Source organism: Labeo rohita, chromosome 17 (genome assembly GCF_022985175.1).
Source record: "Labeo rohita strain BAU-BD-2019 chromosome 17, IGBB_LRoh.1.0, whole genome shotgun sequence".
Lineage (NCBI taxonomy): Eukaryota > Metazoa > Chordata > Actinopteri > Cypriniformes > Cyprinidae > Labeo > Labeo rohita.
In genome coordinates this window covers 233,018-249,328 of record NC_066885.1, presented here as the reverse complement: position 1 = coordinate 249,328, position 16,311 = coordinate 233,018, and the positions used below count along the sequence as shown (strand labels likewise).

At 37.5% G+C, this 16,311-nt stretch overlaps 1 protein-coding gene across 1 annotated transcript; it reads left to right on the top strand.

Annotated features, from left to right (window-relative positions):
- Positions 1 to 4,886: 4,886 nt before the first annotated feature.
- On the top strand, positions 4,887 to 15,937 carry wdr25 (WD repeat domain 25). Its single transcript, XM_051133323.1, is given in 7 exon segments — positions 4,887 to 5,888; positions 10,714 to 10,861; positions 13,091 to 13,173; positions 13,175 to 13,222; positions 13,299 to 13,469; positions 15,105 to 15,245; positions 15,326 to 15,937. Coding segments are annotated over 7 exon segments (1,290 nt in total). The 5' UTR covers positions 4,887 to 5,411; the 3' UTR covers positions 15,548 to 15,937.
- The last annotated feature ends 374 nt before the right edge of the window (positions 15,938 to 16,311 follow it).

The following is a 16,311-nucleotide window of genomic DNA, read 5'->3' as shown; positions in this document are numbered from 1 at the left end:
AAAAACCTAAATAAACACTGTTCTTTTTTATTTTTTTCATTAAAGAATCCTGTAAAAAATAAATAAATAAATAAAAAAGTATCACAGGTAATAAAAAATATTAATCAGCACAGCTGTTTCCAAAACTGATAAATCAGCATTTTAGAATGATTTCTGAAGGATCATGTCACATGTGACAGTGAAGACTGTAGTAATGATCCTGAAAATTCTGCTTTTTCATAGCAATACATTATATTTTAAAGCATATTAAAACAGAAAACCATTATTTTAAGTTGTAATAATACTTCACAATATTACTGTTTTGTTCTGTATTTTTGCTGAAAAGTAAATGAAGGCTTAATGAACATTAGAAATCATAAGAGATAATGTGTCCAAACTTTTGACCAGTTCTGTACTTCTGTTTGATACTGGCTAGCAGAAGGTAGAAGAAAAGCTAGCTAGCACATGATACTTAGCCTCATAAATTGTAAATGAAATAATGCTAACTAGCTTAGATTGTTCATATCTGATTTAGTGGCAAGCTACTGTATAAACACTTTTTGGTATTTGCTACTTAAACTTACCTAAACTTACTTACTGTACCAAGTAATATCAAAACTTAGATGTAGTCCTTGTGCTCAAATGCAGCAAGTAAGTGTGCCTTCAGAGAAAATGGGGGGAATTCCCCGTTTAGGTGACTACCAGAGGGACTGTGTGGAGGAGGCTCATTTTTAGACTGTTTTTTAATTATTATTATCTCACTTAAAGGGGTCATCGGATGCTAAGTTCACTTTTTCATGTTGTTTGAACATTAATGTGTGTTGGCAGTGTATGTACAAATCGACCCTATAATGATAAAAATCCATGCAGTGGTTTTTAATTAATCTGTAAAAATAATATCCCCTTTTTCAAATCGAGCCGTTCTCAGATGTCTGTCGTTGTGGCGTCACATGACAGAGGCCACTCCCACAATAGTTGATTGACATGAGCGTCTGACCTCAGATCAGCTGTAACAGTCCAGTAACTTTCCTTGTTTTGATGCCGGAGCAGAGATGTAAGTTAGACAAGAATATCTCTGATTGAGTGATTGAGGTGTTGTGTTGCTGGATGTAATAATGAACATAGTGCTCGTCATTTACTCCCGACATCTGAGCCGCTGAAGATGCAGTGGATTACGTTTGTTTGTGAAGGGAATGTGCCTCCCGATCTACATATATCCGTCTATGTTCGCGCGAATCATTCATGATCCAGCTTTTAAAGGAAGTTTTAAACATATATATAACCATAATGGACATTTTGATATTTTGTGTGCAGGATCAAGAAATGATGTGTGCATGTTATAGAGGACTGCACAGTGGATGTAGGGTGTGTGGCCTTAAGCAGTGTGTTGTGTGCATGTGATTGAGCAATGTGTAGGGTAGAAATTCAACAAAAATTGCATTAAATCTGGTTGTTTTATCCAAGATTATGCTGCAAGTTTTTCTTCTCAGTTTTGCAAATTCCTAGTTTATTCCCAATAATTCCTGTTGATTCCCGTATATTCCCGTTAATTCCCATGGAAGGTTTCCAGTCTTAAAAATTCCCGGAATTTTGCAACTCTAGCTGCAAGCAGCAATTATCAGGGTTCAGTCAAAAGCCTGGGTGTTATCAGAAGAGCTAAATAAACTCTCACTGGTCTAAACCAACAAATTATTAGCAACAAAAGCCTGGGTGTTATAGTAGACAGCAACTTGTCTTTTGAAAATCATATGTCTCATGTTACAAAAACAGCATTCTTCCATCTTAGAAACATTGCCAAGCTACGAAACATGTTATCTGTTTCTGATGCAGAAAAGCTAGTTCACGCATTCATGAGCTCTAGACTGGACTATTGTAATGCACTACTGGGTGTTTGTCCTGCATCTTCAATAAACAAGCTACAGATAGTCCAAAATGCAGCTGCTAGAGTCCTTACCAGGTCAAGAAAATATGATCATATCACCCCAATTTTAAAGTCTCTGCACTGGCTACCTATTAGGTTCCAGATCAGCTATAAAATAGTACTTCTTACCTATAAGGCACTTAACGGATTAGTTCCTGCGTACCTAACTAGTCTTCTACCACGCTACAATCCATCACGCTCCCTAAGGTCGTGAAACTCTGGACTGTTGGTAGTTCCTAGGATAGCAAAGTCCACTAAAGGAGGTAGAGCTTTTTCACATTTGGCTCCCAAACTCTGGAACAGCCTTCCAGATAACATTCGGGGTTCAGACACACTCACTCTGATTAAATCTAGATTAAAGACACTTCTTCTTTTTAGCCAAGCATTCAACTAATGCATCTCATAAACTTTTCCTGCAGTTATATCTGATCAAATGTTCATTATTAATCTTTTAGCTCTGGTTGAACAAATCTTTCTTTGCTTGCTTTGACCAGCAGCTACGTTAATTATGTTCCTATTTGTTCTCTGTTTCTGTCATGGGATTGACATCCCGTGGTAACTAGGAATTCACAAGCTCCAGTCTGGATGCAGAACACTTAAGAAGAGATGATGCCAACCCTGAAACAACATACAGCACTACCGAATTCTGCTACTAATTTATAGTGTTTTTTGTCTGTTTGATTATGTCATTAATTGATCTTTACCACACATCTCTGCCATATGTACATCAGCTTGACATAGTCACCACTAGTAAGCTACTACTAAACATATTGTAAGAACTTATGTATCATGGAAGGCGCTATACGAATGAATTTGAATTGAATTGGAAGTTGAACTTTGGGTGGCGTACTTATAGCCATTTTTATTTTTTTCCATATGATAGCGCCGCTCATTATTAACAATGAGAATCTCTTTTTTGAAAAATCCAAAATACCTGAAAATTTCACCAGAGCAACACGTGAATCCGAGGCATATGCATGTTGTCCATCTTGAGCCAAGGATTTCAACAACACAAGACAACTGAGCCTGTGCCTAACGTTTTGAGAGTTATGATTGATTTCATACTTTTGTGAGGCCAAATGGGGCGAGCCTTGGTGACGCTGTAGGTGGTCTGAGCACTACCAGCCCTGAAGGTTTCAAGTCTCTACGTCTGCCCAATCAGTTTTACGTGGAGAACGCTGCATCCTGGAAAATCTAACAATTACAACAGGGTTTCAGCACTACAGTGCCAATAAAAAGTATTCATACTCATTCCTTTTTGCAACAATTACAGCTTCAGGTTTTTTGGGGTCTTACACAAAAAGCTTTGCACATCTGCATTTGTTTTGTTTTTCTTGCCTTTCTTCTCTTTAGATCATCTCAAGCTCTGTCAGGTTGGCTGGGGACCATTGGTGGACAGCCATTTATAGGTTTCTCCAAAGATGTCCAACTGGGACTAAGTCTGAGCTCTGGCCTGGCCACTTTCATGGAGTTTGTCCCTAAGCCACTCCTGCATTGTCTTGGCTGTGTGCTTAGGGTGATTGTCATGTTGGGAGGTGAACTTTCAGCCCAGTCTGAGGTTCTGAGCACTCTGAACCAGGTTTTCATTAAACTAGCCAAGACCAGACAACCAGCCTAGGCTAGTTGTTTAAAAATCAAATCTGTGGTTTATTTATAAAGAGAATGCCTATTTGAATAGGTTACAAAAAATGAACTTTTTCACGATATTCTAATTTTTGGAGATGCACCTGTGTGTGTGTGTGTGTGTGTACTTGTTTTTGCTACATTGTGGGGACCAAATGTCCCCACAAGGATAGTAAAACCTGACATTCCCCACAATGTTAAAAAATGATTAAAAATAGTAAATGGTGTTTATCTGAAAGTGTAACGATGCAAACATGTTTTCTGTGAGGGTTAGGTTTAGGGTTAGGGTTGGGTTAGGGGATAGACAATATCGTTTGGTCAGTATAAAATCTATAGAAGTCTATGGAAAGTCCTCACAATTCACAAAAACAAACGTGTGTGTGTGTGTATCTATGTACGTATATAATATATATATCCAGACAGTTGTGGTGTCATAGCTCCACCTGCTGTCTGCACTGACACACAACATGAAACCACTGCAATATAAACTTGAGTATTTGTACCCCATATAGTCGAGATCATAGAGGATGAAAATCTTGTTGACATCGAATCCACAGGTGATGATATCTTTGGCGATTCCACAGATCCTTCTGACCCGTGTACAGCAGGATTTCGGATCTGATGCATGTCCCTGCGGACCACAAACATGAGAACAGAGGATTCAGTTTTCCAGATGCCTCATATGATCCTCATGTAAGCCACACGCATCCCAAAATGTAATACAGCTACTTATTTCCAACTATACAGACCCAATTTATACTGTGAAAAATTATTATTCTCAATATGTGTAAAGTATGTTTATATTATTGTTATTACCTAATACAATATTGTTTTTTTTCTACTCACTATAGAACTGTACTATTATGTATTTTTTGTTTTTGAGTATTTTTATTTTAATTAAATTTTATTTCATTTTATTTATTTTAATGTTTATTTTTATTATTTATTTAAATATCTTTTTTTTACTATTTTAATCTGTTTACTCGTTTATTTTAATAAATATTTTATTTTAATCTGTTTATTTTAATTTTTATTATTTATTTAAATATTATTATTTATTATTTATGTTAATCTATTGACATTTTTTGTAATATATTTTTTTATATATATATATATAATATTTTAATTTATTTCTTTCCTCTCCTCGCGGGTCTCTGGACCCCTGTGTTATTCTCATGTGTGTCTCACACGCTGCTTTCATTGAAAACTATTTTAAAACACTTTCAGTCATACTCTGTTTTACTTTGATAACACTAATACATACAGGCTGTTTAATATAGAATGTGTGTTTTATAAACACAAATTATTGAATGGAGACTCTTACTTTGTAAGTTCCTCAAGAACACGGAATTAAACGAGACTTTTATTTTGTTTGTACGTTCCTCGTTCGCGCTTCCGGAGTTCAGTGTCTGATGTTTCAAATTAAACACCGCGCGACAGACGCGAAAATGAGTCATGTAAACAAGAATATATAGCTACAAAAACGAGTTTACACTCATATATAAAGGTTATATTATGTCATGGATTTGACGGATCAATATTTGCTGAGAACTTTGACAGGACAGTGACGTTAGTGTCAGTTATTCGTCGTTTAATGTGAGTTTTGGATTATTTAACATCTTCTGATGCTTTATTTAAAATCCCGACTTTATAGTGAACTCCAGATACATTTGAGATTTTATTTTCTGCAGAAATAGAGGCGTGTTATTAGTATTATGATATAAATTATGTGTTATTCTCATTGTTTGCAGTAGCAGAACTTTGAATTTAATGTTTGACAGTTTTATTAATAGGATTTTCGTTCTTTATCTAAAAATATGTTTTATTATTATTATTTACACTCATGTTAATATCCATCAGACACATGTAGTGTAGGTTTGAGCTTCTTATGGCTTCTCTGGTGGATTATGAGGATTCTGACAGTGACACGGATCCAGATCTTCAGCTTCATCATGACAGAGCCCTCATCATGAGCCCCTCATCTTCATCATCTTCATCATCATCATCATCATCAGGCGTGACAGCAGCACAGTGCTCGTGTGCTTCCTCCGGCTCCGTGAAGAGAGTTCGGCTGCAGACGGCTGCGGTGAGGCCGTATGTTCCTAAAAGACAGAGACTGGCGGAGACCGCAGCCGTCCGGACAGAAGAACAGGACTCGTCTGGATCTGCTGGTTCTCCTGTGCTGTCTGAGGTGTCGGAGAGAGTCCGGCCGTTTCTGGGCCGAAAGCACGGACGGGTCGAGCTGCCCAAACGCATGCAGTGCTGCATTCAGGCCCATCAGGGTCCGGTGAACACACTGCAGTGGAGTCCGGTGGATCATCTCAGTCATCTGCTGCTGTCTGCATCCATGGACAAACACTTCAAGGTGAGACTAACCCAACCTTAACTAACATAACCTCACCTAAACTACCCAGTGGTGTCCTCTACAGGTGGTTTAGCTCTTAGAAATAAGTGAACATCAGAATTTAGGTTGTACGTGTGTGATGATTGACCCCATGACAGGATTTCTGCAGGTCTTCATTTAATTCACCTTTCCACGAATTGGAGCAGAAAGGGTTAAATCCATAACGTTGTGGCATTAAATATTGCATAGACTGCAAAAACTGAAAAACTTTATTGTGTTTTTATCTTGTTTTCCAAAACAAATATGTGACCCTGGACCACAAAATCAGTCATAAGGGTCAATTTTTTTTATTTCCATTGATGTGTGGTTTGTTATGATGGGACAACATTTGTCTGAGATACAACTATTTGAAAATCTGGAATCTGATGGTGCAAAAGAATCAAAATATTGATAAAAACCTTTAAAGTTGTGCAAATGAGGTTCTTAGCAATGCATATTACTAATCAAAAATGAAGTTTTGATATAGGAAATGTACAAAATATCTTCATGGAACATGATCTTTACTTAATATCCTAATGATTTTTGGCATAAAATAAAAAACAATTATTTTGACCCATATAACGTATTGTTGGCTATTGCTACAGATACACCCGTGATACTTAACACTGGTTTTGTGCTCCAGGTTTACATATCTAAACATCCTTAAATCACAATATATTTATTAGACATTCAAAATAAAGATATGAAGTCTCATTTTCTGAGAAATAAACAAAATGTGAGTTTATGATTAAAATATGAACACATACATGCTAGTTTTTTCCCCCTGCATTGGCAGATATTTGTTCTTGTTCTTGTTTTAACTCACTTAATTTTATTTACTTTTCTCAGAAAACGAGACTTCGCGTCTTCTGTCGTTTTGTATCTCAAGTTGGGCTGCACAACAATTAGTCGTGATTAAACGATTCAAAATAAAAGTTTGTTTACATACTATATGTGTGCGTACTGTGTATATTTATTTTGTATATATAAAAAACACACATATATGTATATATTTTAAAAAATATTTGTATGTAAACACCTGTAAATAATTTATGTTATATATACATCTAAATATTTTACACATAAAATCTAACATCCTAAACCTAAACTTTTATTTTGAGTCGATTAATTGCAGCTAATCGTTTTGCAGCCCTAATCTCAAGTAAATGTATCTGTATTTGCACTGGTAAACAAGACAGAAATACTGAGGAAGAGCATCACTCTTTTGCAGTGTGATCAGAAGGTGCAAAGTTTTAGTGTTTGCCAGTTTCAATTTTCTAATGTTTTCAAAGCATCATGACTGAGTGTTCCAGGGATTCTCCAGTCTTCTCTAGTGACATATGCTTTATTATTCATTCAGTGCTCTTAAACTCCGCCCCCACACTCATCTGAGAGCCACTCCCACATCTCAACATCCAATCAGCAGACAGTGCATAGATCCAGGTCCCCGCCCACAATACAGAATTAAAGATCTGACGCTGCTTCAGTCTGATCATGACTGTAATGACACATGAGGCAACATTTTGAGCAGTGTTGCTGTCAGCGGGAAACCAGCGGAGACACAGCATAGAAATTTGTTACTTCTTCTCAATGGGAAAGTGGCCAATCAACACTGTTTAAGGAGAGTTGCACTCAGTGCTGGAGGTTTGATCAGCATGAGAACTAGTAGTGATGATTAACATAAACAGCACTAATGAATATAAATCATTATGCAGACGGGTGAAAGAACATCACGGTGCTGTTGTCAAGGACCTGAATGAGAATGAATGAGCTGATTAAATTACTGTGCAGAATGACTGCGTATGAATTGAAACGAATGGCGAGAGTGAAACACGTCTGGGACTCGAATCAAGCGCGCCTGAAGCGGCCGATCGTGTGAATACGACAGACGTGATCCTCCACCTTGTGAAGGTGTTTTTCATGTAAACGTCTCCTCCGGGTCTGTGACGTGGAGCCGCTCCATCACTGTGGCGTTATAATGTGTGTCGAGACCCAGGAGATCCGCGCGGGCCGCTCACGTGTGTCCTGAGGAAAGGTGAATGACGCACACGCTGAACTAGATTCATCCACCTGTGCTGTCATGAGCCCTTCATCATCAGCTGCTCTGATATGCATGAGAAATGGAGCGTCTCTGTGATTCACTAAGTGCCAGAGTTCCTACACGATTTGGAAAAGTATGAAATTTAATTTCCAGGTCTGGAAATATATGGTAAAAAGCAAGCAGAGTAGGGACTAATATTTGCTATTCCATTTTTTATAATGGAAAATTAAGAATAAAAAAAAAAAAAATTTTTTCTCTATTAATTCATGTGCACCTACGCTCTCATTTTATTCATAGTAAGATGGCACTGATGCACAAAGGAATAGGTCATATAAAACTAGAAATTGTAATGCATAAGCATGCAAAAAATTCCCATGCACATGTGAATTGTTTCTTAAGGGCACAAAAAAAAAAGTTTCTGGTATGCATGGAAAAATTCTGTTTTTTTATTTATTTATTTATTTTTTATTTTAGGGGCTCCGTATGTTATGGAAACCCATTTCTGCACTGAATAAAAATGTGACATTTTATCTCACAATTCTGACTTTTCTTTTCTCAGAATTGCATGATATAAACTCGCAATATTGAGTTATAAAGTCAGAATTGTGAGACATTTCTGAGAAATAAAGTTGCAATTCTGAGAAATAAATTCTGACTTTTTTTTCTCAGAATTGCTATTGCATATTAAGTCAGAATTGTAAAATATAAACTCACAATTGTGAGTTATAAAGTCCAATTTTGAGGAGAAAAAAGATGATACGTTCTCAGAATTGTGATCACAATTCTGACTTTATTTCTTAGAACTGCATCTTTATTTCTCAGAATTGTCTTGCTAATGACTTAATAACTCACAATTGTGAGTTTATATCACACAATTTGGACTGGGAAAGATTTAAATTACCGAATATACAATGAAATTAATAAATAATAATTAATACCAAATATAGGGCTAAAGCTGAAAATAATGTCATTTCTATTTCTATTTATGTTGAATGCTTTCTGAAAAAATACTGTGTGGTTTGGAAATTTAAGTCTGGAAAAATATGGAATTTTGAAATGGAAAATGAGGCGCGGCGTCTGCTGCTTTATGATCACGATTCATCTGTGTGTTTGAGATCTCATGAAGACTCCAGTTCAGTGTGTTTGTGCTGGGTTTGATCAGATGTTCTCGTAAAAAGCGTGTAGGTGAGCTGACGAGGATCTCGCTCGTCTCGTTCTGCCCCGCGGCGTCTCGTATCTGTAGGATATGAGAGCCGCCGCTATCAGATGTGTGTGTGTGTGTGTGTGTGTTTAATAATGGAACACAGGAAGCGTGTCTGCGGAGGGTCAGAGGAGCGGAGCTTCATTAGCCGCGGGCCGAGCGCTCTATTCCTGACTCCACCGGAGGACACGGACAGAACGCACCTCATCTAGTGTTCCCTCATCAGGAGACGCGCCGCATCACTCAGTGTCGTCAGTCCAGCATGAATTCATTCACCTGTCCTCTCAACACACGCTTTAATCTTCAGATTGTGATTAGTTTAAATCCGTTCTGCTGTGCTGATAATGCAAATTGGTTTCAATGGAAGTCACTAAAAATCAGCATTACAAAAAAACTACTCGTGTAAAAACAGAAAACATCTATTGCGGCTTGTCAGAGACTAAAAATCTATTAATAAAATATGAGAAATGATGAACAGCTGTTATGTTGAAAACACAGCTCTGGTTTTTGCTTCAGCTCAGTTTGACCTGTACATTTTTATATTCAGAATCAGCTGCACAGACACAACATTAAGACATTTCATGGATGATTTATTCATGGATGACTATTTGCTTCATGAGATGCAAATTACTACAAGTATAAATATTATAATGGAGTAAAATTGGATTCTCATGCTTATTTTCAGTGCTGCAACAGAGATAAAAAACAACCTTTGACAGGTTTTTGACCATGAGACTCAACTAAATAGAGACATGCTCAGTTTTCCTTTGGATGATTCTGAACATGAGTTTTCATATGTGACACTGGAGCACAAAACCAGTGTTAAGTATCACGGGTATATTTGTAGCAATAGCCAACAATACATTGTATGGGTCAAAATTATAAATTTTTCTTTTATGCCAAAAATCATTAGGATATTAAGTAAAGATCAAAGATCATTTGTGCCGTAAATATATCAAAACTTAATTTTTGATTAGTAATATGCATTGCTAAGAACTTCATTTGCACAACTTTAAAGGTGATTTTCTCAATATTTTGATTTTTTTTTTTTTTTTTTTTTTTTTTTTTTGCACACTCAGATTCCAGATTTTCAAATAGTTGTATCTTGGCCAAATATTGTCCTATCCTAACAAACCACACATCAATGGAAAGATTATTTATTGAGCTGGTGATTTATAAATCTCAATTTCAAAAGATTGACCCTTATGACTGGTTTTGTGATCCAGGGCCACATATTTCACATACTCAAAGTAAACTTTGAGTCCTAAATGTCATAATATTTCATATTTCAATCTTTGACAAGCTACAATATATATAATTAATTAATTTATTTATTTTTTCTTCAGTTTTTTTAACCTGACTCTTTTGTGTTGATTGATTTTAAGAAACAAAATACCAGCGTACCAGCATTTCAAGGAGTTAAAAAACAAATGTGGGTCAGATTGACCCATGACACAATAGGAGTGTTTTAATGTGAAATCAGTCACAATGATGACAGAATGTGGCATCAGTGTCATCAGAGCAGTTTTTGTAGAGTAATGGTGTCGTCTGAATCTGTGTTTCAGGTGTGGGACGGTGTTGGCGGTGGGCGGTGCTTACAGACATACTCCGCCCACCGTGGCTCTGTGCGTGACGCGTGTTGGCTGTCGTGTGGGCGACGCCTCCTCTCTGGGTCGTTTGACGGCACCGTGGCGCTCACTGACGTGGAGACGGGTGAGTTCACCTTCACTCGTCCACAAATGACCCGAGAAATGTCCTGAGAGTCTGTCTGAGAGGATCACATCAGGACAGACGCCATATTCAGCTGCCACACAGAATGTGTTTACTGCTCCAGACTGTGGTCTGTGTGTGTTATTGAGTGCTGCTGAACCTGTTGATTCAGAATGAACTGATGTGTGTTTCCTGCGCACTGACTTTATCTGCTCACGATTCTTATCAGCGCTGTACTAATTACATTTCTTAATTAAAAACACTGAGGAAGCGTATTAATTATGCAGGAGGATGATTCTCATCGCTCCCCAAACATCAGCCTGTAATTGGCGTGACACATTCTCACCGTTCAGAGAAAAACCAATGGAGAGACTGAAATCATGTGTTTCCTGCTTACAATCAACGGATCATTTGCAAATCCTCTTATTAATATGCACATTGGTTCATCATCATATGAGCCAGTTTAATCAATTAGAATCTAATAAAGAAATTCACCCATTGAGCCAATTCATTCTCAAACACATGGACGTACATCTGAAGAAATCGTGACAGGAAAATCATTTTTACGTTTTTTCAAGCACATATATTTTGAGGCAAAATTAATTTCTCCAGTATTTATTACAGTGTACACCAGGATAAATGTGAGATTGTGTTGAATGGTGTGAGGTGACTCTGGATGATTTCAACTGATTCCTATTGAACTGCAGCTCAAACTATTTCAAATCTAGTGAATGAAGCTACAAACTCCATCATAATGCACAATGTTTCCATCTAACATGTATTTTGAGCTGCAGCTCGTCATATTAATGGAGTGTTTCACTAGTTAGCAGTAAACCGGTTACCACACCTCAATATGGAGCAGATTTGTGTTGGAAATATGGATATTTCATTTGTAAACATCAGACTTGTTTCGCTTATTTCAGTTAATGTCATCAAACTAGCGAGATAAACCAGTAGTAGTGCTGACAGTGTCGTGTAAACATGACTGAACACGAGAAAAGACAAACAGACGAACCGAATCAATTGAGTGAGTCATTTACGCTGGAACCGCTCCGATTGATTCAAATTCGTAACTTCGATCATTCAGTTCAAGCGATTCACTAGCAAAAACCAGATCAAATTTAAAGAGCCATTCATTTTTGAATTTCAACATAATGATTTTATAAAGCACGTATAGTGATGGGTGAAACGAAGCTTTTCGCAACTCTGAGTCTGTTAAACCGTTTCGTCGCACAGTGATTCACGGTTTTGAAGCGCTCTAAACGGATCACGATTTGCGAATCGTTTGATTTAGATCGGGACTTCGAAGCGGACTCGCAAATTATTTTGCGAATTGAGTGATTCACGATCTGCTCCGATTCCTTATCTGAAATGATGGTTCGCGAGTCATTATTCAGATCGGAACTCTGGAGTGCGAATCACGAATCATTTGATTCAGATCATATCTTTGGAGCGAGTTTGTAAATCTTTTTTTCTTTCTGACTTTTTATTATTAAACATTGGAAAAGATCAAACCATTAAGGCAGTACGGTTAAAAAACGCATCGGGTTCCCTAGATATTTACTTCAGAGCAGGGGTGCTCAACCCTGTTCCTGGAGATCGACCTTCCTGCAGAGTTCAGCTCCAACCCTGATCAAACACACCTGAACCAGCTAATTAGGATCTGAAGGAGCACTTGATAATTCCAGACAGGTGTGTTTGATCAGGGTTGGAGCTGAACTCTGCAGGAAGGTCGATCTCCAGGAACAGGGTTGAGCACCCCTGCTTTAGAGAATATACTAATGTATTGTGTCCTTCAGTCTATTCCTTATATTTTGTTTACTTGGTTTTAAAAAGGTTCTTAAATTTACCTTCATTAAACCTGCAGAAACCCTGGTCAAAAGAGTGTCAAAACTGTCATTTTCCTCTTGAGGGAACAGTTATAATAAACATTAAACTATGTTAAACCGCTTAGATTATGCTAATGAACTATATTAATCACCTGAAGAATATTTATTTTGATTATTAATAATGCATGCAAGTCTTTATTGAACATCTGTGTCTTTCCTGTTATGCAAATGTGATTTTAATAACCAAAACCACATGAAGTGAATTTTTGAATCACAGGTTTACTGGAGCTGCAGCATGTAAATCACTTGATGTGAATCATTTCTGCATCAGATCAGTGACGGCAGCAGCTCACGGGCGCTGTGATAAACTCATGACACTGACTGATCGATCGATGATCCTCAGGTAAGACGATCGCGCGGATGGAGAACGGTTTTAAGGTGTGCTGCGTCGCCCCGCGACCCTCCGAGCCCGACGTCTTCCTGTGCGGGGGGGTTCAGTTCAGAGGTCAGAGCCTGGGACGCCCGCTGCTGTAAGGTCAGTGTGATTCGAAGCCTTCCCATGAGCCTCAGTCTGCGCTCAGCGTCTCAGACGTGTGTACGTGCGTCTCCAGATGCTGCGGGTGTATAAAGCGGCGGTTCAGCAGACCCTGGACGTCCTGTTCCTGAGCGGCGGGAGAGAGTTCATCAGCAGCACCGACGCCGTCAGTCGAGACTCCGCCGATCGGACGCTCATCGCCTGGGACTTTGAGACCAGCGCCAAACTCTCCAACCAGATATTCCACGTAAGACACGCAGCGCTCCAGCAGGGTTTAAAACGCTCTTACGGAGTGACTTTTCCAGAAAGTCTTAAGTCATCCTCCTTAAATCAAGATACATTTACTGGAGAAGCAAAATCACATTAAATATAAAGTCTTGTTTGAAAAAATCGACCAAAAATAAGTGAGCTCATGATTTATTGACAGGTAGTTCTTGTTTTTGTCATAAACACACTTCATTTTGATCACGAAGCAAGGCTTCTTTTGACATTTTGTTTCTTCAGTAAATCTGTCTTATTTTAAGAATCTTTAGACATTTGCACTGGAAAACAACACAAAATACAGACTTTTTGCAGTGTGATTAGAAGATACAGTACAATAAAAGTTTTTTTCATTTTTTTATTTGGTCTTCACACGCTCTTTAACCCTCGTGTGTCCATTTTAAAAAAGTTATACAGAGGACAAAAGTGACTGTCAAAAAATGTCGTAATATTATAACCACCAACAATTCATTCTCACAATGAAATGCTAGTTTGTTTACATAATGCCACTGTTGTTTTTTTAATGAGTTTTAATATACAGTGCATTATAAAAATAGTTTTAATGCATTAATTATGCCTTGTAGTGCACCTTATTATGCATTATATTGTACATGTAATGCAAACAAGGCTTTAAGTGTTACAGATAAATGATTTTCCATTTACTTCCTGCTAAATCTTGCATAAGTTAATGATTAGAAACAGCATTCATTTTAATGTGTTATTATTTTTGTGCAGTTTTAGATTAAAAAAAAAAAACTATTCACACACACACGAGATGTCTCAGTAAACATGCAAACCACAGTCTCATATCAGCACCAACACAGACACACAATTATAATGACATTAATTTAGTTCAGTTTGCTGTTTATCAGTTTAACAGAAAGCAGGAAAAAGCAAATATTTACTCCACAGAGCAAACCTGAGAAAATGGTGCCATCAGGTGGAAAATAGTCAAAATGTTAAAACTGGAAAAAGTTTGAAGCTTTGTCAACAGAATGAGAGCAGATTTGATCTGATAGTTAAATGGCACTGGGACGAAATATTGCAGTTTTAATGTTGAAATCCTGAGTCTAACCATTTCTGTACCTAGTGTAAACTAGAATTACGAAAGACAATGAGGATGAAATATTAACATTTCAATAAAAATACAGTTTTGCATTGACACAGCCAAAAAATGTCCACAAATTTTTACATTTTTAACTTTTTAGGTTGTTTATTTTGTGCATTTATGGTAGTTAGATTTGTGTCTGCCAGCTCACAAAAGCTGAAAAGGAAACACAGCCACTTTGTTGTGCTGTCGAGTCTGAGACTGTGTCCTCCAGCAAAATGATTCAATCTGCTGCCGTTTTCTACACAGACAGCTAGCTATTTGAATAAGACCGCCTCTCGGCCATATATGGATATATATTCACGTGGACACGCCCCACAGAAGTGGAGTGAGCAGTAGCTCATTATCATTTAAAGGGACATGCAGCAAAACAAGTCACTGTCAACAGAGCTGTTTTTGACAAGGTCAAAAGGGTGTTGTTTTACGTGACCATTGAGGAATTTTAACCAAAGTATATTATAGACAGTTCGCTCATCTGTCAGACTTATGTGTCATGTTGTGTTTGTGCGGTAGGAGCGCTACACCTGCCCGTGTCTGGCGTCTCACCCGCTGGAGAACAGTTTCGTGGCTCAGACCAACGGCAGCTACGTCGCCCTGTTCTCAGCGCAGCGGCCCTACAGGATCAACAAGAGACGCCGCTACGAGGGACACAAGGTCACGTGATGATTAACATCTGTGCTCTTCCAGAGGAGATCGTGTGACTGATCGTGAGCTGCTGTTGTTGTTGTTTGCAGGTGGAGGGCTTTGCAGTGCATTGTGGGTTCTCTGCAGATGGAAGCGTACTGGTTTCAGGTAGTTCTACGGGTTCTGTGCACTTCTATGACTTTCAGAGCTCACGCACCCTGAACACGCTTCACGCTCACCAACACGCCTGCGTCTGCGCCGCGCTCCATCCCGTGATTCCCGCCGTCACGGCCACGTGTGATTGGACGGGAGAGATCAAGATATGGAGCTGATCACTCGTGTTTGATGATGATGATGATGATGATGATGGATATGAAACTCTGCGTTCTTCTCATTTAATGTGAGGATTTCCTCAGTGAGGATTATGGGTAATCAAATCATTATATGATGTTAAACTGACATGGTTTAATGTTTGTTTAATTTTGTACTTTTTTTCAATTTGTGTCCTTAATAAAACAGATAAAATGATCATTTGTCATTTTTTATATATATATATATATATATATATATATATATATGTGTGTGTGTGTGTGTGTGTACATACACATTGCCGCTCAAATGTTTGGGATTTAGATTTTTTATGTTTTTTTATGGACATTTCTTATGCTCATCAAGGCTGTGTTCAGAAATACTGAAAAAAATGTAATATTGTAAAATATTATTGCAATGTAAAACAATGTTTTTCTATGTAAATATACATTAAAATGTAATTTATATCTTGTAATTAAAGTTGATTTTTTTTAGCATCATTACTCCAGTCTTCAGTGTGTCATAAATGTCTTCATAAATCTTTCTAATATGCTGATTTATAATTAGAATTATCAATATTGAAAACAGTTGTGCTGCTTAATATTTTTCTGGAACCTGTGATACTTTTACAGGATTCTTTGATCAATAAAAGATTGAAAATAACAGCATTTATTTAAAACAAAAAAGGTTTTCTAACAACATACACTACTGTTCGAAAGATTGGGATGAGTATATTTTTATTATTTCTTTTTTTGAAAGAAATTAATACTTTCATTCATCAAGGATG